The 26,130-nt window shown below is 44.5% G+C and overlaps 7 protein-coding genes and 1 pseudogene across 8 annotated transcripts; 5 read left to right on the forward strand and 3 right to left on the reverse strand.

The window, feature by feature from the left end:
* The first annotated feature begins 227 nt into the window (after nt 1-227).
* On the forward strand, nt 228-698 carry LOC148517133 (histone H2B 1.1-like). The gene has a single exon (XM_088479109.1). It carries the CDS (start codon nt 265-267, stop codon nt 643-645), a length of 381 nt encoding a protein of 126 aa, XP_088335235.1. The 5' UTR covers nt 228-264; the 3' UTR covers nt 646-698.
* Nucleotides 699-3,494: 2,796 nt separating this feature from the next.
* Nucleotides 3,495-25,927, reverse strand: LOC148517134 (histone H2A type 1-like). 2 transcript variants are annotated; one of them, XM_088479032.1, is made up of 2 exons: nt 25,482-25,927; nt 3,495-3,786 (listed from the first exon to the last, which is right to left on the reverse strand). In XM_088479032.1, the coding sequence occupies exons 1-2, from the start codon at nt 25,868-25,870 to the stop codon at nt 3,708-3,710; spliced, it is 468 nt and encodes a 155-aa protein (XP_088335158.1). In that variant the 5' UTR covers nt 25,871-25,927; the 3' UTR covers nt 3,495-3,707. The 2 variants fall into 2 exon arrangements, with proteins under 2 accessions (XP_088335158.1, XP_088335159.1); XM_088479033.1 differs by lacking the exon at nt 3,495-3,786 and having other exon boundaries at nt 25,395-25,927.
* On the reverse strand, nt 13,994-14,451 carry LOC148517135 (histone H2A type 1-like; annotated as a pseudogene).
* LOC148517136 (histone H2B 1.1-like) lies at nt 14,709-15,688 on the forward strand. Its single transcript, XM_088479110.1, has one exon. It carries the CDS (start codon nt 14,728-14,730, stop codon nt 15,106-15,108), a length of 381 nt encoding a protein of 126 aa, XP_088335236.1. The 5' UTR covers nt 14,709-14,727; the 3' UTR covers nt 15,109-15,688.
* Nucleotides 17,567-18,030, forward strand: LOC148517137 (histone H3). The gene has a single exon (XM_088479112.1). It carries the CDS (start codon nt 17,580-17,582, stop codon nt 17,988-17,990), a length of 411 nt encoding a protein of 136 aa, XP_088335238.1. The 5' UTR covers nt 17,567-17,579; the 3' UTR covers nt 17,991-18,030.
* Nucleotides 18,697-19,439, reverse strand: LOC148517138 (histone H1-like). Its single transcript, XM_088479111.1, has one exon. The coding sequence runs from the start codon at nt 19,417-19,419 to the stop codon at nt 18,754-18,756; it is 666 nt and encodes a 221-aa protein (XP_088335237.1). The 5' UTR covers nt 19,420-19,439; the 3' UTR covers nt 18,697-18,753.
* LOC148517139 (histone H4) lies at nt 21,884-22,304 on the forward strand. Its single transcript, XM_088479113.1, has one exon. It carries the CDS (start codon nt 21,938-21,940, stop codon nt 22,247-22,249), a length of 312 nt encoding a protein of 103 aa, XP_088335239.1. The 5' UTR covers nt 21,884-21,937; the 3' UTR covers nt 22,250-22,304.
* LOC148517140 (histone H3) lies at nt 24,106-24,579 on the forward strand. The gene has a single exon (XM_088479034.1). The coding sequence runs from the start codon at nt 24,137-24,139 to the stop codon at nt 24,545-24,547; it is 411 nt and encodes a 136-aa protein (XP_088335160.1). The 5' UTR covers nt 24,106-24,136; the 3' UTR covers nt 24,548-24,579.
* Nucleotides 25,928-26,130: the final 203 nt, after the last annotated feature.

The following is a 26,130-nucleotide window of genomic DNA, read 5'->3' on the forward strand; positions in this document are numbered from 1 at the left end:
TACGGTTTCAATTACTTGCTCTTTGATTGGTCTGCTTACACGGCAACCAATGCAGCATAAGTTCATGCATTGACCAATCAGGAAATGTAGGGTGGGATTACAATGCCGTTCAACATCACATGATTCGTCTACCCAATAGTGCAGCCTGCAGAAGTGAAGACTCATTAGCATGGGTTGTCTATAAATAGAGCAGATCTGGTTAAAGTTGGTCACTTTTGTCTATTAAATTTGTTGATTTCTGGAGTGAAAAGTTTTTTCTTGATAATGCCTGATCCAGCCAAGTCTGCTCCGGCAGCCAAGAAAGGCTCCAAGAAAGCGGTGACTAAGACCCAGAAGAAAGATGGGAAGAAGCGTAGGAAGACCAGGAAGGAGAGTTACGCCATTTATGTCTACAAGGTTCTGAAACAGGTGCACCCTGACACTGGCATTTCCTCCAAGGCTATGGGCATCATGAACTCCTTTGTGAATGATATCTTTGAGCGCATTGCAGGCGAAGCTTCCCGTCTGGCTCACTACAACAAGCGCTCCACCATCACTTCTCGGGAGATCCAGACCGCCGTACGCCTGCTGCTGCCGGGAGAGTTGGCCAAGCACGCCGTGTCTGAGGGCACCAAGGCTGTCACCAAGTACACCAGCGCCAAGTAATCTGCTTTCCTTCTCCTTTCCACATAAACACAAAGGCTCTTCTAAGAGCCACCCACCTCATCTCTAATCGGGCTGTAACTATTGCTGTGACCCCTGTACTGGACAGATAGTAATGTGCTTTTTTCCAGTCTTCTGTGCACTTAGATTTTTTTTATTAAATTAAGCAAAATTATTGATATGGTGATTCAACTCATGTACTTTCTGTATCCTTTGTTGATGTTGGCGCTCAGCTAGAACAGCTTTTGAATTTTTGTTTTAATATGTTGGATATTGAACGCTGGCAGCTGCACTAATCTGTGCAGCAGTGACCTCGTGTGGTCATTGGTGGAATAGCTGTTATGTATACATTTCGGTTATATAGTCTCATTTGCAATATCTGTCCCCAGTTTTATACGTGTACAGTTTTAAATTGTCAGTTGAGTTCAATAAAGCTTTAGATTATCCCCTTCATTTGCCAATAATTAGGGGGCAGGGGGGGCACAAATGTAATGACAATCACAAACTATTCATTTTATTAAAATAAATATCATTGTAAAGGCAGATTGTATAAAATCTTTAGAACTATCAGCACGCTGTGAGAGGTAAAGTGCACAATGGGCCTGATTCGGAGATGGACGGTAATGCAATCGCAGCTGTGATTTTGCATGGAGCGCAGCTGCAAACATTTTTTCCAAAGCTTACCTGAGCATAGAGATGCCCGCTGCTACTCTCTCATATCTGTCCAGCATAACAATCAGTAGTATTGGTGCAGATCGGGCAGCCATGCATCATAGTTGGCAAATCTGACCAGCCCCAAACACTGCAGCTCTCCTGACACACACAGTTCTCATGCTGCGTAGGAGATCACAGTGGCTAATTTATCACACCCCTGAAATGGTTAGACACGCTAGCATTTACCTAACCACCCCCAAACCCTGGGTACATGGCACTGACTCTGCAAATGAAATTATTGCTAAACAATTGCTGTGAGTGCATTTTGCACAACAGCAAACAATCGCTCAATCTGCGTAAATATCGGGAATGTGTACATCTCTGAATCAGGCCCACTGTGCAAGGTAAAGTGAATTTAAGCAAGTTCATCTGAGCTGTCTAAATCATCTAAAGAAGCTTCCATGTTATACATTCCCAAGTTAAAGCTCCGAAGCATATATTAGAACTTGGTTTAACCCTGACAGCAAATACCCAAGCATCATAAACCTTACCTGACATAAAGAATACTACATACTGGGCCTGATTCAGAGCCGCTCGTAAGCGCATGCGTACGGATCATTATACGCATGCGCGAACCAGTCAGTGCGGTCGAAATTCATGTGCTCGCAAAATAGCGAATGCCTGATAATTTGAGTGACAGAAAGAGGCGTATGTGGGTGGTAACAGGGAAAGGTGCTTGAAAACGGGGAGTGGAGATCCGAACGCAGGCGTGCTTAAAGGTCAAAACGGGCGTTTTATGGGTGTGCATAATTAAAACAGCAGCGTCATTGACCACGTCACTGGGTTATTTTATAGCCAGAACTGCTCGCAATATTGTGGTAGCAAAAACCAACCCCAAGAATAGCGAGCAGTTCATACGCTGATCGATGTACTCGATTAATCTAATAAATAGCGGACAAGACGCAGGATGCGAGCGGCCAGGGAGCTTATTTTTCCAAAAAGCGACCGCAAGTTTTCTTCGCTCGTTCAGACCTAGAGGCGTGAACAGACCGCAAAGAGCGAACGGTTCACTTGAACCCCTATTTTCTGGACGAGAGAGAGCTAATTGCATCCGGCTCTGAATCAGGCCCACTGTCTTTTGATCCATCCGGTTCCTCAGTTTACTCAAAAATAAGCCTAAAAACAAGCCCAATTCTACTTCTCAGCAAAATTGCCAACAATGGGTCTGGCCAGCACGAAACATCTTGAGGACAAGACCTGAACTGGGCCCCAGCCCATGATGGCGAGACCGTGTTGTGGTCCGGAGTGCTGGGAGTCTGCAGAGAATCTCCAGACAGGTAATGGTACCTGGGATAAGGATTTGTGGGGCTCTAATGATGGTAAATAACTAACTAACTCAGAGAGCTGGAAAGGTCACACCTGGATCCCTCTTGCTGCAGAATTTATGTGTTGATTCCAAGTTTTTTTTTTACCATGTCTGACCGAACATGGTGACTAGGAATCACTGATCTTGGATATATTCACAGACTGTACCCTAACATAGTCCTCTGACTTTGCTGCTGTGTGTACTAACCAGATGTGGGATTAGATTATGCTTGAGATCTGCATATTTGGCAGAAGAGTTGCACCACTAATTACACCTAGCAATACAATAAAACACACACATACTACAGGACTACAGCCCAAACGAGGAATGTCTGGGGCGTCCCTTACATTAGCCGCGGGGCGAGGGTTAGGTTCAGAGAGTGTAGAAGGCTTAGGTTAGGGTTAGGTACCTCTAGGGGGGAGGGTTAGGTTTAGGGAGTGTGGAAGGCTTATGTTAGGGTTAGGTACATCTAGGGGGGAGGGTTAAGTGTAGGGAGTGTAGAAGGATTAGGTTAGGGTTAATCACCCCTAGGGTTAGGGGGGAGGGGAGGGTTAGGGTACTTACCAGCCAGTGTCAGGATCTCCTCCTGTCTAGAATTGAACCGGCAAGTAAACAGCTGCCGGTATTACATACTGAATCCTTCCAGTGTCCCACAATGGACTTTGAGAGAATGATTTATCATAAATACAAAAATATAATTTTTTATCTAAAATCTCTCACATAATATCAGTCAGTAAAAGAACAGCTCCACCATAGCGGTGTAAGCAATAAAAGCTCCATGTTATTGCAGCTGTCTAAAAAGAATTCTTCTTACAAGAGAAAAAACGCCCTTTATTATGCAATCATTGCCTTTACCTCATTAAATAATCTCAACCAATAAAAATAGAGAGGAATTTGATAAGCAGAGAATAACTGAACTTCCACTGGACATAAGAATAATGTCTTACTATGGAGGATGCAGTATCCAAAGTGCCGTACATCTGGCTCACTGTATATGTCCTTCTTATCATAGTCCTTGTACACACAGGTGACTGCCACACCAATATTACATATAACCACACAAAAGCAGAGGTAATGAGAGAGCCTCCCGAAGTGTTGGCTTCCACCCTCCTGAAGAAGTACTGCTGTACAAAAGAGAAGAGTCACATTAGTTACCTTCATTATGCTGCCCAACTGATTACTAACATCTTTCCTACCACTATCAATGCACAACTGGCTATTTAAGGGTTAAATGACCCTTGAAACACCATAGCTAATTAATCAAAATATGTAAAAAATGGTGCATGTGCCCACTTTCCCAGCCTATGTCATGCCCAAATCCTTGTTGGGCTAGGAAAAATACAAGTAGGTCATATGTATTTTGACCCCCTCTCTTATTTGCAAGTGTCATTTTTAAATCCCAAGGCTATTTAACCCTTGCAGCACTATAGCTACTTATTCAAATCAACACAATTTGTATCTGGGCCCAAAACCTTGATGGGCAAGGCAAAATACAAGGGGGTCATATCTAAGTGACCCCCCAATCTGTTGGTTAAAAGTTGCATATTGTATTTAACCCTTGCAACACTACAGCTACCGTACTTATTCAAAATGGTATAATTTGGTGCCAGTGCCCACTTTACCAGCCTATAGGAACAACAGGATGACAAATCTTCAGCTCCGCTCTTCAACCGGCAAGAACATCAACTATATATGTGGAAACCTCAAATGGCACACCAACAGCTCCAGCAGCCACATATATATAGATTTGTTAAACACTAGTATATATGATAAAGGGTAAATATTACATCAGCGCTCGTTTTCTTCCACCACAGGGATTGTTTTTCCTTTGGTCTCCGTTATTTCAAGAAAGAGAAAACAAGTTGTGTAGTATTCAATATGCATAAATCAGATTTCCTGCCCAAAATCTTGTTGGGCAAGGAAAATTGCAAGAGGGCATTTTGTAAGTGACCACCCTGAATGGGTTCACAGTGTCAAATTTGTGGCCCAAGGCTATTTAACACTTGCAGAACTTCAGCTACCTTTTCAAAATGTTATAATTTGTTGCCTATGCCCACTTTGCCAGCCTATATATATATATATATATGCCCAAATTTTTGTTGGGCCAGGCAAAATACAATTGGGTCATATGTAAGTGACCCCCAGCTGTAATTGACTTATCTCTAAATATTGGAAATGTCTCATTTCTTGCTCCAGGCCATTTAACCCTTGCAACACTACAGTTACTTATTCAAACTAAAATATGGTGCTTATGCCCACTTTGCCAGCCTATTTTATGCCCAAAACCTTGGTGGGCCTGGCAAAATACAAGTGGGTCAAATGTAGGTGACCCAGTGGCATAACTTCATCCCATATTAAAATGTACGACCCCCCAGCACCTATGCCAGCCCAAGCTGTTTCCCCCCTATGCAGTTCCCCCAGTAGTGGTCCCACTGTGTAGTGCCCTCTGTAGAGGTCCCCCTATGCAGTGGCGCATATGTAGTGCCCCCCAGTAATGGTCCCCTTTTGCAGTACCTCCAGTAGTGGTCCCCCTTTGCAGTGCCCCAGTAGTAAGGGCCCCTGTAGTGCTCCCAGTAGTAATCCCCCTGTAGTCAACTCCCTGTAGTGCCCCCAGTAATGCCCCCTGTATTAAGCCCCCAGTAATGCCTCCTGTAGTAAGCCCCCGTAATGCCCCCTGTAGTAAGCCCCCAGCAGGGGCGTATCTACCCATTGGCCAGGATGGCACTCGCCAGGGGCGCCGACCAAAGGGGGGGCGCCACCCGGCAGTGCCACCAGTAGCCAAGGGGTGGACAAGTCCCTCGGCCCCACAAGTGTAGGGCAGACCGCAGTGATAGCGGTCTGCCCTACACAGTGTACAAACACACAGCCGCCAGCGGCGGCTGTGTGTTTGTAATAGCAGCCAGCTAATGAGAGTCTGCCTGACTCTCATTAGCTGCTGCATTGTCCGCAGAGGGAGCCGGCTGGAGCTCGCTAATGAGCTCCGTCTTCCGGCTCCCTCTGCAGGCATGTGATGGGCGAGACGTCATGACGTATGATGTCTCTCCCATGCAGGAGAAGAGCAGGCGGGACTAAGCGGACAGCGGCGGTCGCGTCAGGAATGAGGATCAGGTAAGTTTTTTTTATTCTCTCTTTGTGTGTGTGTGTGTGGGGGGGCACTGAAATAGGGGGTGACCGCTTTGTATAGGGGTGGCCACTACTGGGGGCACTCTATAGGGGAGGCCACTACTGGGGGCACTCTATAGGGGTGGCCACTACTGGGGGCACTTTATGGGGGGTGCCTGCTACTGGCGGCTCTGTATATGGGTGGCCACTACTGGGGACAATTTAGGGTGGTGGCCACTACTGGGGGCACTGTATAGGGGTGGCCACTACTGGGGGTAATTTAGGGGGGTTGCACTGTATAGGGGGGGCACTGTATAGGGGGGCTACTAATGGGTGCAATGCAGCATAGGGGGATTGCTACTGGAGGGTTACTACTGGGGGCTCTGCATAGGGGGGCGCCAGTCCATTACATTGCCAGGGGCGCTTGGATCCCTAGATACACCCCTGACCCCCAGTAATACCCCCTGTATCAAGCCCCCTGTAGAAAGCCCCCAGTAATGCCCCCTGTAGTAAGCCCCCATAATGCCCCCTGTAGTAAGCCCCTGTAATGCCCCCTGTAGTGCTCCCAGTAAAAGCCCAGATTCAAATGACTCCATTGTCTCCTGGAGTTCCGCCACTGAAGTGACCTATCCTATATAGGTTGAAAAGGTCAAATTTGTGGCCCAAGGCTGTTTAACACTTGCAGCACTTCAGCTACTTTTCAATATGGTATAATTTTGTGCCTATTCCCACTTTGCCAGCCTAATTAATGCCCAAATCCTTGTTCAGCCAAGCATGATACAATTGGGTCATATGTAAGTGACCCCACTGCAGTTGGTTGGAATTGTCAAATTTGTGGCCCATGGCTATTTAATCCTTGCAACACTACAGCTTCAAATTCAAAATTTGATCATTTGGTGCCTGTGCCAACTTTGCCAGCCTATTTCATGCCCAAAATACTTGTTGGGCCAGAAAAAATACAAGTGGGTCATATGTAAGTGACACCCTGCTGTTGGTTGGAATTGTCAAATTTGTTGCCCAAGGCTATTTAACACTTGCAACACTACAGCTATTTATTTAATTCAATACAATTTGCACCTTTGCCAGCCTACTGTATTTCATGCCCAACACCTTGTTGGGCCTAGTATAATGCAATTGGGTCATATGTAAGTGATCCCCATCTGTAGGCTGCAAAGGTCAAATTTGTTGCCCAAGGCTAATTAACCCTTGCAGCACGACAGCTACTCATTCAACATTGTATAATTTGGTGCCTGTGCCCAATTTGCCAGCCTATTTCATGTACAAAACCTTTTTGGGCAAGGCACTATACAAGTGGGTCATATGTAAATGACACCCCGCTGTTGGTTGACATTGTCAAATTTGTTGCCCAAGGCTATTTAACACTTGCAACACTACAGCTACTTATTCAAATGTTATAATTTTGTGCCTGTGCCCGCTTTGCCAGCCTATTTCATGACCAAACCCTTGTTGGGTCAGGCCAAATACAAGTGGGTAATATCTCAGTGACCCCCTCTGTTGGTTAGACGTCTCAAATTTGTAGACCAAGGCTATTTAACCCTTGCAGCACAACAGCTACTTATTGAATATTTTATAATTTGGTGCCTGTGCCCATTTTGCCAGCTTTTTTTATGCCCAAAACCTTGTAGGGTCAGTCAAGATACAATTGGGTCATATGTAAGTGACTTTTCTCTGTTGGTTGGAAGTGTCAAATTTGTGGTCCAAGGCTATTTTACCCTTTCAACATTACAGCTATGTATTCAAAATGTGAAAATTTGGTGCCTGTGCTCAGTTTGCCAGCCTTTTTCATGCCCAAAACTTTGTTGTGCCAGGCAAAATACAAGTGGGTCTTTACTAAGTGACTGCTCTCTGTTGGTTGAAAATGTCAAACTTGTTGCCAAAGGCTATTTAATACTTGCAACACTAAGCTACTTATTCAAATCGATACAATCTGTATCTGTGCCCACTTGCAAGTCTATTTCATGCCCAAATCCTTGATGGGCAAGGCAAAATACAAGTGGGTCATATCTAAGTGACCCCCCTTTGTTGGTTAAAAGTTGCAAATTGTATTTAACCCTTGCAACACTACAGCTACTTATTCAAAATGGTATAATTTGGTGCCAGTGCCCACTTTACCAGCCTATTGGAGCAACATGATACTGACAAATCTTCAGCTCTGCTCTACAACTGGCAAAAACATCAACTATATATGTGGAAATCTCAAACGGCACACCAACAGCTCCAGCAGTCACATATATATATAGATTTGTGAAACACTATTATATATGATAAAGGGTAAATATTACATTAGCACTCGTTTTCTTCCACCACAGGGATTGTTTTTCCTTTGGTCTCCGTTATTTCAAGAAAGAGAAAACAAGTTGTGTAGTATTCAATGTGCATAAATCAGATCTCCTGCCCAAAATCTTGTTGGGCAAGGACAATTGCAAGAGGGCATTTTGTAAGTGACCACCTTGAATGGGTTCATAGTGTCAAATTTCTGGCCCAAGGCTATTTAACACTTGCAGCACTTCAGTTATTTTTTCAAAACGGTATAATTTGATGCCTATGTGCACTTTTCCAGCTTAATTAATGCCCAAATCTTTGTTGGGCGAAGGAAAATACAAGTGGGTCATATGTAAGTGACCACCCCGCTGTTAAATGGAAATGTCAAATTTGTAGCCCAAGGCTGTTTAACCCTTGCAACTCTACAGCTACTTATTCAAAATAAAATATGGTGCCTCTGCCCACTTTGCTAGCCTATTTCATACCCAAATCCTTGTTCGGCCAGGCATGATACAATTGGATCTTATGTAAGTGACCCCCCTGCTGTTGGTTGGAATTGTCAAATTTGCGGCCCATGGCTATTTCATCCTTGCAACACTACAGCTTCAAATTCAAAATTTGATAACTTGGTGCCTGTGTCGACTTTGCCAGCTTATTTCATGCCCAAAATACTTGTTGGGCCAGAAAAAATACAAGTGAATCATATGTAGGTGACTGTTCTCTTTTGATTAGTAGTGTCAAATTTGTGCTTCAAGGCTATTTAATACTTGCAACACTACAGCTACTTATTTAAATCAATTCAATTTGCACCTTTGCCAGCATATTTCATGCCCAACACCTTGTCGGGCCAGGTATAATTCAATTGGGTCATATGTAAGGGATCCCCATCTGTAGGCTGCAAAGGTCATATTTGTTGCCCAAGGCTGATTAACCCTTGCAGCACGACAGATACTTATTCAAAATTGTATAATTTGGTGCCTGTGCCCAATTTGCCAGCCTATTTCATGTTCAAAACATTTTTGAGCCATGCACTATACAAGTGGATCATATGTAAGTGACACCCCGCTGTTGGTTGGAATTGTCAAATTCGTTGCCCAAGGCTATTTAACACTTGCAACACTACAGCTACTTATTTAAAATGGTATCATTTTTCAATGTGCCTGCTTTGAATCATATGTAGGTGACCATTCTCTGTTGTTTGGTAGTGTCAAAATAGTGGCTTAAGTCTATTTAACCCTTGCAACACTACAGCTACTTATTCAAAATGGTATAATTTGGTGCCTGTGCCCACTTTACCAGCCTTTTGGAGCTACCGGATACAGACAAATCTTCAGCTCCGCTCTTCATTCCTGCAAGAACATCAACTATATATGTGGAAACCTCAAACGGCACACCAATAGATCCAGCAGTCACATATATAAATTTGTGAAACACTAGTATATATGATAAAGGGTAAATATTACATTAGCGCTCGTTTTCTTCCACCACAGGGAAAATACAAGTGGGTCATGTCTATGTGACTCCCCTCTGTAGGTTATAAGGGTCAAATTTGTGGTCCAAGGCTTTTTAACCCTTGCAACACTACAGCTACTTTTTCAAAATGGTATAATGTGGTGCCTATACCTACTTTGTCAGCCTATGATTTGTCTATATTACTTTTGTTTCTTATTAAATATTTTTATGTTTATAAATTACTCTGTGTTTACTAATGTCCCAACATTATAGCGGAGTATTTCATTGTTCTATTTTGTCAAGTTAGTTTGCCAATCACATCTTCCATTTGCTGCATTTATACTTGATCCTCCTGTTTGTCTAGTGCTGGGTATATATTCTTTCAGCCTATTTTATGGCCAAACCCTTGTTGGGCCAGGCAAATTACAGTTAAAACAATTGAAATACACAAATTTCAATATAAATTGTTCTGAATAATAAGCTGGAGCACTAATAAGAAGTGAATACGAGGCTGGAGCACTAATAAGAAGTGAATAAGAGGCTGGAGCACTAATAAGAAGCTAACTTCAGCCATGTCTGCACCAGTATGGATTATTAATGTATGATATTCTCTCCCACATATTACTAATTATATTTTAGCTGTAACTGTTTGATGTTATATACGGTTGCTGTACAGTACCTTTAGTACTGTATATGATTTGTATATCCACCGAGAGTCCCATTATTATAAACCACATTACTGTCCAGATGTAGAGATCTTTTTTCCTTCATGTACTTTCAGATTCCTGAGGTTAAATTGATACATTGGAATAAATTGTATCCACTTATGTTTCAATAGAATAGGTACAATGTTATAATACGATTTGCGGATTCCCAAAAGTATCATATTGTTTCCAATGCATACAGCAGTTCCGATTATACACATTTCTAAAGCTACTCACAATTTGATAACTGAGACCTAACATATAAAGGTACCCTTGATACTTTCATATAGAGTATAGTGTGATATTCCGTACATTAGCAAGTGTAGCTAGTAAGGCACATATATTATTGTTTCCACGCAATACTATCCCCACCCATGGCAGCTATTCAGTACATTATATGTAATTACATTGTCTCTTTGGACCCGGGTCCTGTACTGTGAGGGAGTAATATTCCCGCCGTAAGTGGTCACCGTGACTGAAGCTTTCTTATTGGGACCCGCTTCATTCTCCCGCGAGTGCATGTGGCTGCCTCTGATTTGCTGGATATTCAGCTATTAATCGACTGTTGTAATGTATTTGCAGCCGCTGCACCCAGTTTTCATCTGTCCTTCTCCCCGAGTTCCCCACATGTACAGTGGGTACAAGGAGCTACAATATCTCTGCTGTTACCGGAATTAGCGGTTCTGGAACTCAAAGCGGAATGGGTTACCGGAATTAGCGGTTCTGGAACTCAAAGCGGAATGGCGGCACCCAGCGTCTCACGCCCATTACCATTATTGTGCTGCTGCCGGAACATGTGGGCTATAAGCAACAGCAGGATCGCGGGTATTGGCCGTAGACAAACCGTGCTCACCGCTTCCATCCCATCAGCAGGACGCCTACCGCCGCTACATATGTGACTCATTTCATTCCCAATCCGGCCTGTTACATAGAATAAAGGAGGAAATAAGTGGTACCCCCAAACTTACAGCCCACTATACTTAGTGGCTTAACAGGTTCGTTATTAGAAATTGGTTATTGTACAGTGATTTCCTCCAGAATAAACACAAATTAGGTAAGAAAATTTTATCTTTATTCTTCAGGCTCGTTCCAGCAACTTTTTCCTTTGATGAACCAATTCACATCAAACAACTTGTACCAAGTATTACAAATATAATTTAGAATAAATGACTTACAAAACTCTATAAATAACCTTTTTGAATCAGCTTTTCCTACATACTGTATCATAAAATAATAATTCTCGAGTGAAGATTTGGTAAACATATATAAGCATTAAGCATTACAACTGTATCTTAATAATTTTTCTTTAAACTATATACTGCAGTATAAAATAACCAGCCACCCCTAAATGTCACTTTAGATGTAACTAGGTTATAACCTTGGTGGTGCACAACTCTCTCTCTTTGCAGTGACTCCTGGATAACTGGCTGGCTGCGGGTTACATTAGGTGCTGATCTTGGGCGTAATAGCTAGTTCTCAAACTACAGAGTCTGTCTAGCTTGTCTCTTAAACTCCTTTAAATCTTTCGCTGTTCTCCTTAAAGTACAGTCCGCAGCTCTTATTGTTATAACTATATGCGGCAGCGATGGGCTTTTCTTACTCCTTGTCCCACAGTCTATACTGAGTGGAGAGCTGCTCAGTCTGTCCATACATTTGGGGAGATAGCACCTGAACTAACAGTTGGCGACTGGACAGTGTCTGTCTTTATGCTTAGTACTACAGCTCCCTCCTCTGCTATCTGCGCTGCTAGTGTTGGACTCGCTGCCTTTGTGGTGTAATATGCTGGTGATTTGGTTGGCCTAAGGTATGTATTGTGTTACCTCAGGTGCTTCAGTACTCACTATGCTGGGCTCACTGCTTCTTTAGCTCTCAGCTGTCCTCCTTTATGTGCTGGTGGACTGAAGTAACTAGAGGCAGTTTTCTCTGGTGTCTGTAGCTGGCTCTCCAAGGGCTTCTCAGCCTGTCTCTGGTGTCAGTCACTGAGTACAGCTTTGATGGTGGGAGGAGAATCTCCCCTCAGTCTGCGCCACCTCTACTGTTGTGACACAGGGCTTTATTTTGACCATAAGGTTAGCAACACAACTGCTCCATCCTCAGGTACCTCAGCATACTCTCCGACCAACTGCTGCTCGCTCCCAACTGTCACTTTCCTACCACCTGACACTGGTCATGTGACCTGCTCCTGAGCTGCTGCTGAAACTGCTTTGAATTGTCTGTCTGTGTAATAATAACAGACATGCGCTGTAATGCGATGCACGGTGGCAGGTGTAATATCTTGCATAGTGGGGTATTACACAAGGAGCTACAATATCTCTGCTGTTACCGGAATTAGCGGTTCTGGGACTCAAAGCGGAATGGCGGCACCCAGCGTCTCACGCCCATTACCATTATTGTGCTGCTGCCGGAACATGTGGGCTATAAGCAACAACAGGATCGCGGGTATTGGCCGTAGACAAACCGTGCTCACCGCTTCCATCCCATCAGCAGGGCGCCTACCGCCGCTACATATGTGACTCATTTCATTCCCAATCCGGCCTGTTACATAGAATAAAGGAGGAAATAGAAATTATTGGCGGGATTTTTGAAAACTGAAAATAATCTGCCTCAACCAATCAGGATTAAGCGCGTGTTTAAAATATCAAACCAGGATTGTCTGTTACCCTCCGAGAGATCCGCCGCTATCAGACATCCACCGAGCTGCTGATCCGCCAGCGTCTGGTGAGAGAGATCGCCCAAGATTTCAAGACCGACCTGCGCTTCCAGAGCTCTGCCGTCATGGCCCTACAAGAGGCCAGCGAGGCTTATCTGGTCGGGCTCTTCGAGGACACAAATCTGTGCTCTATCCACGCCAAGAGGGTGACCATAATGCCCAAAGACATCCAGCTGACCCGCAGGATCCGAGGGCCTAGATAATACTCGGCACTCCTATACACGCAGCACAAAGGCTCTTTTCAGAGCCACAGCTGAAGCATAAACTACTTATTTATTTTTGAGCAACAGGATAATGACAAATCTTCATCCGGCAAGAACATCAACTATATATGTGGAAACCTCAAACGGCACACCAACAGATCCAGCAGTCACATATATCAATTTTGGAAACCCTATTATATATGATAAACGGTAAATATTACATTAGCGCTCGTTTTCTTCCACCACAGGGATTGTTTTTCCTTTGGTCTCCGTTATTTCAAGAAAGAGAAAACAAGTTGTGTAGTATTCAATGTGCATAAATAAACACCATGTGGACCTCACAAATTATAAGTGCTTGTCTTTAAAGTGTCACATTTGTGACGTCAGCAACACCCCAATGGTATTGCCCTTACTTGATTTTTAATTTGCAGTAAATCCCATCACTTTATTTTCACTGATTACACCAAAATTCCACCTTGTTAGATAAAATCCTTCCCACTTTAATGGAAGAAACGAAACATGGAAAACAATGCAATTCAGTTTATAATCGCAATTCTAGTCACATATCTGAACGTGCATATACAATTTGATATATTCTTATAGTAAATATAATCCCCAGTCAGTTTGCCAGAAAGAAGAGCAATTGCAAATTCTTGTATGGCCATAAGAAGTGATAGCAGTAGAAGTTTTTAAAGGAATTTAAAGCTTGTAAATGTGCGTAGACTAAAGTGGAACCAACCCTTTCACAGCTGCTGTTCCTGATCTGGATGGAATGTTGGGGATGTTCTAATACAAAGCGCTGCTTACCAGCCAGATAACGCTATTGTAAAAACCTAAACAAAAAATAGCCGTGTTCTCAGCTCTCCTGGGAAGATGTGGGTGGCTCTGAAAAGAGCCTTTGTGGTGTTACAGGGACATGGGTTCTGTGGTGGAAGTTACCAGCATCACATTACTTGCTCTTGGCTGACTTGTGACTCTCCGTTTTCTTGGGCAGCAGCACGGCCTGGATGTTGGGCAGGACTCCCCCCTGGGCGATGGTCACTCCACCCAGCAATTTATTCAGTTCCTCATCATTGCGCACGGCGAGCTGGAGGTGGCGGGGGATGATGCGGGTCTTCTTGTTGTCGCGGGCAGCGTTACCTGCAAGCTCTAGAATCTCAGCCGTCAAGTACTCTAGTACAGCGGCCAAATACACTGGGGCTCCGGCACCAACACGCTCCGCATAATTTCCCTTCCTCAGGAGGCGGTGAACGCGGCCAACAGGAAACTGGCCCGAGATGAACGAGTCTTGGCCTTAGCCCGGGTCTTGCCACCTTGTTTACCTCTTCCAGACATGCTCGATATAACAGATAAATAACTACCTCACAGAGAGCGCCCTCCTCCTTATATAGATTTTCTGCGGGATCCCCTGTTTGCTCTGTGATTGGTCCAATGACACAGTAACCAATGCAGCTCAAGTTCTTGTACTAGCCAATGAAAGCTGTGGTATGGATGCCCAATAGTGAAGCCAACCGAGGTAAAGCTTAATTTGCATAGCCTGCGTATAAATAGAGATGATCTTGGTTTGATCAGAATGACTTTCTGCAGAGGGAGTCGTTGTCTGTTTTGATAATGCCTGACCCAGCCAAGACTGCGTCGGCCCCCAAGAAAGGCTCCAAGAAAGCGGTGACTAAGACACAGAAGAAAGATGGGAAGAAACGTAGGAAGACCAGGAAGGAGAGTTACGCCATTTACGTCTACAAGGTGCTGAAGCAGGTGCATCCTGATACCGGCATCTCCTCCAAGGCTATGGGTATCATGAACTCCTTTGTGAATGATATCTTTGAGCGCATTGCAGGGGAAGCTTCCCGCCTGGCTCATTACAACAAGCGCTCCACCATCACTTCCCGGGAGATCCAGACCGCTGTACGCCTGCTGTTGCCTGGAGAGCTGGCCAAGCACGCCGTGTCCGAGGGCACCAAGGCCGTCACCAAGTACACCAGCGCCAAGTGATCTCTTCCGTCCCACATGTGAACACAAAGGCTCTTTTAAGAGCCACCCACCTTCTCTCTAATCAGGCTGTAACTATTACCTTTAACGGAACTGATTTAAAGAAACCTAGGCTGTATTTCACTCCTGTCTTACCTAATTTTTCTCTTTGTTTTATTTTCTGGAATTGTACCTTGTTCCCAATACACACAGGTTCTACCGGTCATTGTGAGCTTTTTCCACTACTTACTAGAGCCGGACCTCTACCAGGTTCCTATCTGTGTTGCCATTTAATTAAATCCAAGTCTAACCTTGCAATAAGTGGATATTGTATCCAAAACGAGGACCTTGCATTAAATACGTCCTAAGATGTTCTGTACGTCATTAAAAAGATGGTCTTATCAATTTCAACTTCACGTGGAGTATTACACCTGTCAAAAATGTCAGTACACTTATTAATTAGCAGTAATTTATAAGTGGTATCTGTAACCCGGAAAGGCCTCTAGGTTCTGGATGATGATGCCCTTAAATATATTACACACTATTTTTTTTTTTTTCTAAATGCTTTACACTCTGGCGTTATAATAATTTCTCAATCGCGATGTCTGCAGCTGAATACTTTGACAACCAGGATCCACACACTACTATCTGTAATGACCATCTGCTTATAGTAGTAGAGATGGATGGGTTGCCATGAAAAGGACATGAGTATGTGCAGTGTGGGGTCCCCTTGTTTTTGGGTAAACATGTAAAATGAGCCTCTGGTTTTTATCTGTAAAATACTCTATTCCCACAGTTTGAGGTGTTGTGCACATGATTTAGTTCAAATTATTGAAATTGAAGTGATTCTTTATTGTTCAATTTCAATATATTCTTTAACATTAATACACGCAATAATCCAATTGACTGTGAGAAACCTAAGGAAAGTACCATCAGCATTCTTCACAGAAAGAGGGGTTTCTAAGAGGGTTTCACCTTTATCCCTCCTGTCATTAGTGGTTACTGGTTTGCTCATCAGTCTTGTGAAGCTGGCATTAACCCTTGCACAAAATGTTATTTTCTTTGGGCGGCATGTTTATATTTATTATGTTAAGTAGATTATTATTTTTGCTTGTTCCATTTATCTCATATACAGTGTATGCATTTGACTCCATTTATTTTATAGCATTGAGCATTTATAGCATTGAGATAAATGTGTGTGGGGAAATAGAGTAACGCAACTGTCAATAAAACCCCATACAATTTTATTGATAGGTGTCATAAATATAAAATATATTACATGCGGCCCTCGACAGTTTACTAAAGTGTGATTACCTTCCATCCCCCAATAATAATTGTCCACCCAAGCTTAATGCCCTCCAGTGATGGCAGCACATGCACATGGGGACCTATTGGGAAGCCAGTGTCCCCTAAATATACCACCTCTCAGTATTTACTTAGTAATCACCAATTACTATCTGCACCAGTATCTCACTAATAACTACGTAATTGCATGTTCAGAAATCATGAGAGTAGAAACAGAACAAGCAAAATGTAAATAAAATAACTGAATGTGCAGAAGGAAAATACAAATCTGGAATGAATATAGAGCAATAAAAGTGACTGTTTTATATACTGTACCTTTAGTATAGCTTGTGTTTTATTTCAACTGAGTACAGTATAGTGTGAGCCCCTATATACTATACAGATGTAGCCCTGTATTTCTTCATGTAGTTTCTCTGAGGTTTAGGTTGTGGTCTAAGATAAAGATTGTATCCACTAATGTTTCATAGAATAGAAACAATTGTAAAATAATATTTACTGTTTCCCTTTAGTATCATATTTTGTTTCCAATGCATGCAGACCTACTGATTATACTCAGATCTCATATTACTCACAATATGACAACTGATGCCTTCCATATAAATGTATTGTTAATGATTTTTTCAATCAAATGGTTTTTATTGTGAATTTTGCACCATTTGCTGATATATTGATCTATGCTGTTTTACTGTGATTATATACTTGAAGTGTAGCTTGAAGGAATAATTTTGTCTAAACACAAAACTTTCCCGCCCATGGCAGCTATTCAGCGAGGTGATTACTGTCTGTCTTTAGACCCGACACGAGTCCTATAGTGTAGTGATGCAATATCATCGTCCGTATGTAGGGGGTCGCTCATTGATTCTTCTCGCTGGTATTCAAAAATAATAATATCCGGTTAAATTACATCGACTGAACTTTGAATTAAACAATAAAAAAAAAACAACAACTATTTATTGTAACTCGTGTCATTCCCACACTGGCCTGTTATATTATATACTTTACATACCTAATAATGGAGGAAACGAAAAATCTTGGCGGGCCTTTTGAAAGTTACAACGACTTTACCTCAGCCAATCAGAATGATGGGCGTCTTTAATTCATCAAATCACAACGCAGCACTGTGGATAAATAGCGTTGTTTCCGACTATTCTTTCTTCATTCTTCTTTCTACATTACTAGTGTATAGAACGATGGCCAGGACCAAGCAGACTGCCCGTAAATCTACTGGAGGAAAAGCTCCCCGCAAGCAGCTGGCAACCAAGGCAGCCCGGAAGAGCGCCCCAGCTACTGGCGGCGTGAAGAAGCCTCACCGCTACCGACCAGGAACTGTTGCCCTCAGAGAGATCCGGCGCTACCAAAAATCCACCGAGCTGCTGATCCGCAAACTGCCCTTCCAGCGTTTGGTGAGAGAGATCGCCCAGGACTTTAAGACCGACCTGCGTTTCCAGAGCTCTGCCGTCATGGCCCTGCAAGAGGCCAGTGAGGCTTATCTGGTCGGGCTCTTCGAGGACACCAACCTGTGTGCCATTCACGCCAAGAGGGTGACCATCATGCCCAAAGACATCCAGCTGGCCCGCAGGATCCGAGGGGAGAGGGCATAGACTATACTCAGCACTCCTATACACGCAGCACAAAGGCTCTTTTCAGAGCCACCAAATCTTTCTAAACGAGCTGAAGCATCAACTATATATATATATATATATATATATATATATATATATATATATATATATATATATATATAGCCTCAACTCTGCTTCCCCCCTAGGTGGAGTCCACATGACCAGTCTCCTTCGTTGGCCTCATATCGCGTATTCTGTAGTACCCCGCACCTTCCCGCTGCATTGGTCAAAGGCAGAAGTCTCCTATCTAGCATGCACTAATTGTTAAAGGGCCATAATTGTACACCCAGGGACAGGGTGGGTGGCTCTGAAAAGAGCCTTTGTGTTATGGTGGGAACAAAGATCTAGAAGTAACATCACTTGCTCTTAGGCAGTAGAACGGCCTCCCTGAGCGATGTTCACCCCACCGAGCAACGTGGTTAGCCGGAAGAGGCTGTGAATGATTAAGGGGGGGATTATGTCGTATAAAAACGAATTACTGTAATGTGTGCCTTGTCCAATTTGTGATACTTAAAGCTGTTAAATCATTAACATCCCGCCCCCACACCCCAAGATTGAGACATTGAATGGTGATGTGTAAGCCCAGGAGGCTTTACATGGTTAACCATTAAATACAGTACAAGCGAATCACAAAGGAGCCCCTAGAGAACACGCAGTGCGATTACAGCTCTGCTGAGAGAGGGTGGGTGGCTCTGAAAAGAGCCTTTGGTGTGATAAGGAAGAGGCTGCGGTTGTTTGTCCATTACTTCTTTGCCGCTGCTTTCTTGGGCTTAGCCGCCTTCTTGGCCGGACTCTTGGCAGCTTTGGGCTTAGCTGCCTTCTTGGCCGGACTCTTGGCAGCTTTGGGCTTAGCTGCCTTCTTGGCCGGACTCTTGGCCGCCTTTTTAGGCTTCACTGCTTTAGGCTTCTTTGGGCTTTTGGCAGCAGCCGCCTTTGATGGTCTCTTTACTTTCTTCGGGCTCTTAGCAGCACTCGGAACTTTCTTGGGCTTCTTCGGGGATTTGGCCACTTTCTTTGCCGCAGGCTTCTTGGGCTTCAGAGACTTCTGAGCGGCCTTCTTGCTTTCTACCGGTTTCTTACTGAGCTTGAAGGAGCCGGAAGCGCCTGTGCCTTTCACCTGGGTGAGGGTTCCTTTGGTCACAAGGCCTTTCACCCCCAGTTTGATGCGGCTGTTTTTCTTCTCCACATCGTAGCCTCCCGCAGCCAGAGCCTTCTTTAAGGCGGCAAAAGAAACCCCACTGCGCTCTTTAGAGGCGGCCACGACTTTCACGATCAGCTCGGAGACGCTGGGGCCAGAAGACTTGGGACTTTTCTTGGCTCCTCCCGCAGGTTTCTTCGTTTGTCTTTTCTTTTTGGCTGCGCCCTCTGATGGAGCAGGGACGGCGGCGGCTGGTGCAGTTTCTGCCATGTTAGCTTACAATTCAGCGAAACAAGTTGAAATAATAATGTGGCACGCACATCTGCCGAAGTCTTTTATATACAGTGCCGGCTATGCTGTGATTGGCTGCTCACCGTGGTGCGTTCTGTGTTCCCATTGGCGGAATATGTATCTAAATGAAAGGGACAATCAGCTCTCAGCGTGTGTTTACCTAGCGCAGAAAAAGAGTATTTTATACGGCTTTAGAAGGGCAGCGAGCTGGCTCTTTGCTCCACACTCCTACTCTAAGACCCTAATTTTACCCTTTATGGCAATTGCTCGCTTAGGCGCGACGAGGTAAGATAGAAATAGTCACTGGCAGCTCATCCACACCAGTCTGCATGTGCCCTGCATGTTACAAATCTTTCCTTTCATGCGAGGCTAATATGTCCTATCGGATCATCTTGTCTCCTCCTGGCACTGGAGATAGTGAAGGGGCTCTGCGGCATAATCTGTATAGAGCCGGGTGGATTTTGAGACACATAAAGGCAACGTGTGGGCTTTTGTACACTCTGATGGATAACACAGACAGGTTGCCTCACAAGGTATTTGTACTCTTGTCTAGAAGCTCTAGTTACTATGACATAGTAAGGATACATAACAGACTTATACCTCTTTTCCACCAAAAACCCAGGTCAGGCCCATTAATACCCCTTTTACTCCAGAGCGAAAACCCGGGTTTTTGAAGGGTTAACCCGTGCAGCTCCCTGGTGTAAAAGGGGAGAGATTTGGATCGCCGGGATGAGGGACCCGGCAATCCAACCCAGGTTACTAGCAGGGTTTAACACGGGCGTAGCTCGTAAAACCCTGCTATTAGAACAGAAACCCCCCCCCGGGTCACGATGACCTGGAGTGTGCTGCTAGCCGGCCAATTGGTCCGGCTTCAGTGGCGCTTGGAGATGACGTCATCTCCAAGCGACCACTTTCACTCCGCAAAAGCCGGGTCTATGCAGACACGACTGCGGTGTGAGCGGCGCTGACTCGAGAATATCCCGAGTCGGTGCCGGCAAAATTCCGTGTCTGATCCGGATAGGAACTTTGTTCCAACTCCGGGTCAGACCCGGAATTTCGGTGGAAAAGGGGTATTACACTGCACCTTCGATCTTGGTTACTCCGAGGTCAGCCCTGTTCACACTGAACTCAGGTCTGCCCTGCTAAACCTGTGAGGTCATAAAAAGTGGGAGGTGAATGCTCCACAACCACCAATCAGCTCATTTTAGGCATGACCCTGGTCAGATAACCCGGGTTGCACCGTTTACACTGCACCAGTACCTGGGTCCAACCGTGGTAGTTACCTGGTTTGGATTGCTGGGTCACTTGACTTGGGTTTTTTTTCAGGGACCCCTTTACACTGAGCTGCGACCCAGGTAGACCCAGCAAAAACCCAGGGTTTTGCTCTGGTGTAAAATGGGTATAAGCTACATATTAATCCTGCCTGGGATTCTGCTGGCAGCGTAGAATGTGTGTGTGACACTTCTAAATGTTCTTCTATTCATCCAAATCTCTTCTGTATATTTATCAAGATAAATGTGTCAGTAATATGGCTATGGCAAGCTAGCCCCATTACTTTGAAACTGTTACAGAACAAACCTCAGTCACCAGCTAAGAAGTGTGAGGTTAACCTGGGCTAGAAGCAAAGATCATGCTGGAATGCCAATAACAGTTTAAAAGGAACTCAGCAATAAATGTTAGGAAGAGCACACCACAGTGGCAGGACTGTGGTGCCAGACAATTATTACATAAAGCTGTTATTGACAGCCTGGCAGTTGCTTACTAGAAATAAGGGTAGCCTTCCCACATACACCACCCCCCTTCAAAGCTCATGGAGACCCCACCCTTTGGACAAAAACATGGACATTTAAATTCTACATAAAGAAAGTCCCCACGCAGCCTGTAATGTGTGCCTTGTCCAGTTTGTGATACAAAACCTATCTCAGTGAAGAGAGAGGAGTAAACAGATGGATGTGTTTGGAGGGCAGACAGACAGAAGGAGGGAGGCAAAGATAAATAAAAAAAGGGGGGGTAACAGTACAGTGAGATGGGAGGAATAGAGGGTAGAATAAGGGAAACTGAAGGAATTGTGGAAAGAATAGATGGAGAAGAGGGGGAGACTATAAAAAAAGTACAAGAGAAATGAGGAAAAGGGAGAAACAGGTGAAAGAATGGGGAACAAGTAGTAATAGGGGAACAGTAATGTTAAAGATCACTTATAATATGGACACATATCTCATTAGATACATACACAGTCTCAGTTCAGTCTGTGTAGAGGATGAGTTCTTGTATACATTTTAATTCTAATAATTGCACTGGGAGAAGTCGTCCCAAAACTGATATTGTCCCTGTATTAGAAGTGTCACAAGGAGCAGGATGTGACGCACAGGAGGACTCCTCCCTCATATCTTAGAGGTTTCCTACTAGGTCCGCCCGCACTGTATAAGAGGAGGACTTTTCCGCAGCGCAAGAACATTTCTCTTCTTGTTTCGAGTAGAACCAGTGAAAAAGGAGCAGCATGTCTGGCAGAGGCAAAGGTGGAAAGGGGCTTGGAAAAGGAGGCGCAAAGCGGCACAGGAAGGTGCTTCGGGATAACATCCAGGGAATCACGAAACCCGCCATCCGTCGTCTGGCCCGGAGAGGGGGTGTGAAGCGCATATCTGGTCTCATTTATGAAGAGACGCGTGGGGTGCTGAAGGTCTTTCTGGAGAACGTTATCCGGGACGCCGTTACCTACACCGAACACGCCAAGAGGAAAACAGTCACCGCCATGGATGTGGTGTACGCTCTGAAACGTCAGGGACGCACTCTCTATGGCTTCGGGGGCTGAACACTGATGTACATCTAATACTAACACCCACACAAAGGCCCTTTTCAGGGCCGCCCATCTCTTCTAAGAGAGCGCTATAATTCACTGCTAGTATTTTGTCCTGGCAAACAGCAGACCTTTTACAAGGTGCTAATATATCACTTTTTTCCTCGTATTGAGCTGCGTGTTTGATGATTACATTTACAGCGTTACAGGTTATTATTTCATAGCGATGCCAATACCCATTATAAACTTGTTCTAGGTGTGGACATTCAAGCACAGTTTGGAACGTATCCCCATGTTAGAGAATTGAGTGAGGCCGTAATAAACGATGGCACAAATCTGTGTTTTGGGCTGACTAGTTGTAAGCTGACGGATACAACGTACACTTTTTAGAAGGGAAAAACAGAAAGGATTCTAATTTGTGTTGGCTGTAGGTAAAGCCCTATTCTCTTAAAAGCCATAACCCCTTTCTGCCTGGGAAGGATGAAATTGAAAACAATAGCACATTGCATACAATCACATCACCATTAAGATTCATATTAAGACGCGGGGAGCCCTTTCAAATAATTTTGTCAATCAAAATTGAGCATTACACTGGTTAAAGCAATAGATTATTGTCTTCTGTGGCTGTTGATTTTGGTAAAGACATGTTTGCAGGCTGCTGTAACTGAATGATCATGTAACATTGTAGCAATCCACAGAGTTTTATACAGTTACAATATGGTCCAGGCCTTAGCCTATATTGTAACAAATGTATCAAACCGCTAAACCACACTGGAATTACTACACACTGCTCATAGGAATAGAGTCAGTGTTTTGAAGGCAGATTTATAAATGAGTCCGTCAGTTCCTGCACCTGGTCGTTTTCTGTCGTCTAGAGACAATCAGAAGCCAAACTCACGGTGCTTCTGGTTTGGCAGAACACTGTAGGCTTTCTTATCCACACAGACACGATCCTGGAGCAGTGACTACTGCTGGAAAAATAAATGAGCCCGGGTGGGTGATGGGGCGCCCTGAGCTAGCTGCCGGTTGTAACTCCTTACACTGTTTCTATGTTGGGAACTTGGGACACATCATGCTCCGATAGGTCTTGCACTCCTCGTAATCTGAAGTAGACTGCTACAGTACTGTATCCCCCAGCTGGTGCCAACTGATGTAATGCGGGTCTTTTAATTTAATGGGGATCCTTATGTATCAGATTCAACATACAATCCCTTCAATTTAATATAGATTGAACACTTCTTAATACCTAGAGTAAGTGCAATTCGCATTCTTCCCAAAAAGAGGGCTTTCTAAGTGGGATGTACCTTTATCTCTTCTGCCTGATACCCAGTTTCTTATCACAGACACAAGCAGAAGTTAACAGTAGATGGAGGCTTGCACTCAGGCTGAGGTGTGTTTCTCAGCTTTGGAAAGTTATCGAACAATTATATATACACACACTGTATGCTAGGAAGTGGGATAACTGCACTTTTTAATGTGGTAGCAGATATCCTGGTTAAAGGTTAATAATGATTACGTGGGATCGAATAATATTTAATCACTTGTAGTAAGAGTAGATAACCTGTGGCACATTAGCTGCTGATGAATTACAAATCCCAGTCTGCCCTGCCATAGATGTAACATAACACCTGTTGGCAGGGCAGGCTGGGGATTACAGCAGCTGGAATATGAGAGGGAAACTTGTCTTTCTACAGTCAGTTCCTGATTCTGTAAAAGTGGGCTGGACGTCAGAAATGCGGGATTTTTGAAAAATGGAACAGTCTTTGAAACCAATCGGTGAAGAGGGCAAGCCTACTTCCTCCAATCAGCGTAAAGCACAAAGTAGAAATACGTTTGCTGAAAGCCGTCGTACAGTACACTTGTTTATTTAGTACGTTAAGCAATAAGCACTGTTTTTGAATAATGGCCAGGACCAAGCAGACCGCTCGCAAATCAACTGGTGGGAAAGCTCCCCGCAAGCAGCTGGCAACCAAAGCTGCCCGGAAGAGCGCCCCAGCTACCGGCGGCGTGAAGAAGCCTCACCGCTACCGACCCGGGACTGTTGCCCTCCGAGAGATCCGACGCTACCAAAAATCCACCGAGCTGCTGATCCGTAAGCTGCCCTTCCAGCGTCTGGTGAGAGAGATCGCCCAGGACTTTAAGACCGACCTGCGCTTCCAGAGCTCTGCCGTCATGGCCCTACAAGAGGCCAGTGAGGCTTATCTGGTCGGGCTCTTTGAGGACACCAATCTGTGCGCCATCCACGCTAAGAGGGTGACCATCATGCCCAAAGACATCCAGCTGGCCCGCAGGATCCGAGGGGAGAGGGCATAGACTATACTCAGCACTCCTATACACGCAGCACAAAGGCTCTTTTCAGAGCCACCAAATCTTTCTAAACGAGCTGAGGCATCTACTACATATGGCTAGAATTGGAAGAATACTGATAAAGCCTTCTAGGCTCCTAGGTGAAATCTACAAGACCAGTCTCCTTATTTAGTAGCTACGCAGCGCGTACTTTGTAGTACCCCGCACCCTCTTGCAATACGAGGGACCGTTTTTATCATTTAGTAATTGTTTCAATTGAAGTTAAAGGTTTTTATATATAGAGCAGAACGTTAGGCAGTTCACAAGGCTGCAAAGCTTGGGGAGAGATCAAGTGGATGGGGATAGAGTACCAACTAATCAGGTCCTGTCCTTTTACAGGCTGTTTGAAAAAAACGAGTTAGGAGCTAATTGGCTGGTACTTTATCTCTCTCCAAGCTTTGATAAAGCTCCCCCTGAAGCGCTTGAGAGCTATGGTAGCAAATCCCTCCCCCTCATGTGCTCTGCGTGGTTGATTTTCTTACACGTGAGTTCAGTACACTAAAGTATAAAACATACAATGGCGCTGACGCTTCTCCCGCTAAATCGGGCTCATATACTCGCACTTATGTCACAAGTAGCCGTTGCAATTCAAGTTAAAGGCTTTGCCGTATAGATCAGAATGTTTTTTTGTACACTTCACTGAGCTACACCCTGCTCCTTTACAGAGCCAGCCCCACGTTCTATAAAAAGCTATAGAAAAACTCCCTTTAGGGGTCTGCCGGTCACTGCACTATTACAAGTTCTCTAATGATCTAAAGCGCACAATGGCTCTCACGCTAAATCGGGCTCATTTACTCGCACTGGTGTATTTGAAGCCATGAATCAGCTCTTTAGGGACGGGGTGGGTGGCTCTGAAAAGAGCCTTTGTGTTATGGGGACATGTATCTAGCAGTAACTTTACTTGCTTTTAGCTGCCTTGTGGCTCTCGGTCTTCTTAGGCAACAGTACAGCCTGGATGTTAGGCAGGACGCCTCCCTGAGCGATGGTCACCCCACCGAGCAGCTTGTTTAGTTCCTCGTCATTGCGCACAGCCAACTGTAGGTGGCGGGGGATGATGCGGGTCTTCTTGTTGTCACGGGCGGCATTTCCGGCAAGCTCCAGAATTTCAGCAGTCAAATACTCGAGGACTGCGGCCAGGTACACCGGGGCCCCGGCTCCAACACGCTCTGCATAGTTTCCCTTCCTCAGTAGACGGTGGACGCGACCTACCGGGAACTGGAGACCGGCCCGGGATGAACGAGTCTTAGCCTTTGCCCTGGTCTTGCCGCCTTGTTTCCCTCTTCCAGACATGCTCGATTTACACAAATATAATTCTCTTCACACTGAAAGAGCGAGGAAAAGAATCTATAACATGCTCCTTCTCCTTTTTTATATATACTATTACGGTTTCAATTACTTGCTCTTTGATTGGTCTGCTTACACGGCAACCAATGCAGCATAAGTTCATGCATTGACCAATCAGGAAATGTAGGGTGGGATTACAATGCCGTTCAACATCACATGATTCGTCTACCCAATAGTGCAGCCTGCAGAAGTGAAGACTCATTAGC

The sequence above is a fragment of the Taudactylus pleione genome, unplaced genomic scaffold (genome assembly GCF_031769625.1).
Source record: "Taudactylus pleione unplaced genomic scaffold, aTauple2 ptg000226l, whole genome shotgun sequence".
Taxonomy (NCBI): domain Eukaryota; kingdom Metazoa; phylum Chordata; class Amphibia; order Anura; family Myobatrachidae; genus Taudactylus; species Taudactylus pleione.